This window comes from Phaethon lepturus, unplaced genomic scaffold (genome assembly GCF_000687285.1).
Source record: "Phaethon lepturus isolate BGI_N335 unplaced genomic scaffold, ASM68728v1 scaffold10494, whole genome shotgun sequence".
NCBI classification, from domain to species: Eukaryota; Metazoa; Chordata; class Aves; order Phaethontiformes; family Phaethontidae; genus Phaethon; species Phaethon lepturus.
The window spans coordinates 1-2,073 of record NW_010535470.1 but is presented as its reverse complement, the minus strand read 5'-3'; the positions used below and the strand labels follow the sequence as shown (position 1 = coordinate 2,073).

At 42.8% G+C, this 2,073-nt stretch overlaps 1 protein-coding gene across 1 annotated transcript in view; it reads right to left on the bottom strand.

Moving 5' to 3' along the window:
* KIF13A (kinesin family member 13A) overlaps positions 1 to 1,930 on the bottom strand; it is a 115,022-nt gene extending 113,092 nt beyond the window's left edge. Inside the window, exon 1 of the mRNA XM_010285816.1 lies at positions 1,872 to 1,930. Coding sequence (XP_010284118.1) covers positions 1,872 to 1,930 — 59 coding nt within the window. The remainder of the gene's footprint in view (positions 1 to 1,871) is intronic.
* Between the last annotated feature and the right edge of the window lie 143 nt (positions 1,931 to 2,073).

The following is a 2,073-nucleotide window of genomic DNA, read 5'->3' as shown; positions in this document are numbered from 1 at the left end:
ATTTCCAATAACACATTGGGCAGTTGTTTCAAACACACATGTAACAGCCGGCCAAATCCCAGCCTCACACTGGGCTGCAAAGAGGACAGCTATCACTTGCCAACACAGCTGTCAATGGTGAGGTCGCACACAAGCGTCACAGCTCACCCGGAAGGCTCTTGGCACAGAACCAGAAGACAATTGCAACCAAGTAAGAGAATTTATATATATATTACAGGTATTAAAGCCAGATAAACACAAACCACATAAGCTCTCAACAGACAGAGTCACTGCACCCTCTCACTGAATACCTGCAGGCCAATGCGCACTACAAGCAAAATTCACGTTACAGGCTCTTTATTAAACCATCTGGCCCTTAGGCTCTTTAGTCTACTGAAATAATGATTTTTAAATGTTAATTCTGTTCTTGCTTTGTAAACTCGATTTGTATTTCATGTTTTATACCTGTTAAATCCACTCACTTTAAAGAGTTAATGTTATTATAGCAGTGTTGTGATGGAGGCCATATATACACTTCAATAAACAGGAGGGGAAAAAAACCCCATACTTTCTAAAATAGAATAGTCTCAACAAAAACAAGATTTCTATTTTACAGATGGGATGCTAAGACCCACAAGAGGCAGCATGACTTGTAGAAGATCACACAAAGATCTGTGAAAGGGGCAGGAAACAAGCACAGATCTTTCAAGACCCAGACCAGCACATTAGCCACAACAATGGTTCTGAAGACAATGCAAGTCAGATTTAAACTAAACTGGTGTGATTACAGCTATATTCCAGTATATGGATTAATGTGAGAAGCACCTTTATATCTTGGACATGTAAAATAGAAAACGTGTCAACCTTTTCTGCTGGAAAACTATAAAAGCGTGATATACTGCCTTTGAGGAAAAAAAAAAACAAAAAACTTACAACATATTATCATTCTACGGTTTCTTTATAACTACTATGAACTCAATCAAAAATATTCTTAATAAAACCTTGAGTACTAGGAAAGTGTTCAGATTAAAACCTCCATAACCATGCAAATGATTTCATGCTCCTTGCCATTACCTACATTTAACAGATCCACTTACTGTTGAGCAGTCAACAGGTAACTGAACAGATAAGCATAAAATGTAACTATCCCCCTTGCACCTCCCTGTCTTTCCCCACACTCCCTCAAAGGAAAGAAATCTTTTCCTGTTCTGATCTATTTTTACAGTCTAGTGCATTGGTATTTTGGATTATTTCCAAGGATATTTTTTACTGGGGCATCACAACTAAATGCCAGATTTCAAAATTATTTTAGCATATTCTCATAGGCTGCTTCACAGAACAACAAGGAATTAATAAAGCATCTAGCAATTACAGCCTTTTCAAATGCAAATGCATTAAAACCCAGTAAACAAGCTTAAAAAAAAATACCGTCACTAGCATAAAATTCAGATTCTGCTTCTTGTTCCCCCACAGGTTACATCAAGTCATTAGCAGCCTCCTACTCAAAGGAAATTTCTGAAAACAGCACAGTTAGTCAGTTTAAGTCCTTACCTAATGAACAACTTATTTTTTTGAGCAGTTAATCAAGAATCGGGTTTTAAATCTTAGGCCAGGCCAACAAGGATCTTCAAATCCCAATTTGGGTACCTCCGACCTCACTCGGGAAGCCAGGTTACGGACAGTCTGGTCCTCACTTGCCAAGGGATGCCAGTCCAAGGCAGCGATCCCCGGCTGGCGCTCACCCTCGCCTGCTTTGCCTCTGCCTGTTCCCCCAGCAAGAGCTCCAGGACCCCGCCGCTCCCCTAAACAAAGCCGGGCGAAGCGGCTGCGAGGGTGAGGCAGAGGAACCGGGGACGGGTTTTTATTTGGGACACGGCGACTTGAGTTTTTACCTTTCTCCCTGCTTGGTGTTGGAAGGCGGAGGGTGAAGCACGGTCTGGTTCCCTTCCATCTCCACGATGCACTTGGTATTCAGGTCCAGCTCTGTAAGGCGACAAGGCGGGGGGCTGTACCCAGGGCTGTACCCCCCCTTCCCCTTTTTGCTCGCCCCCCGCCAACTCCCCCGCTGCGGGGCTGTCAGGGGGTTTATCTTCC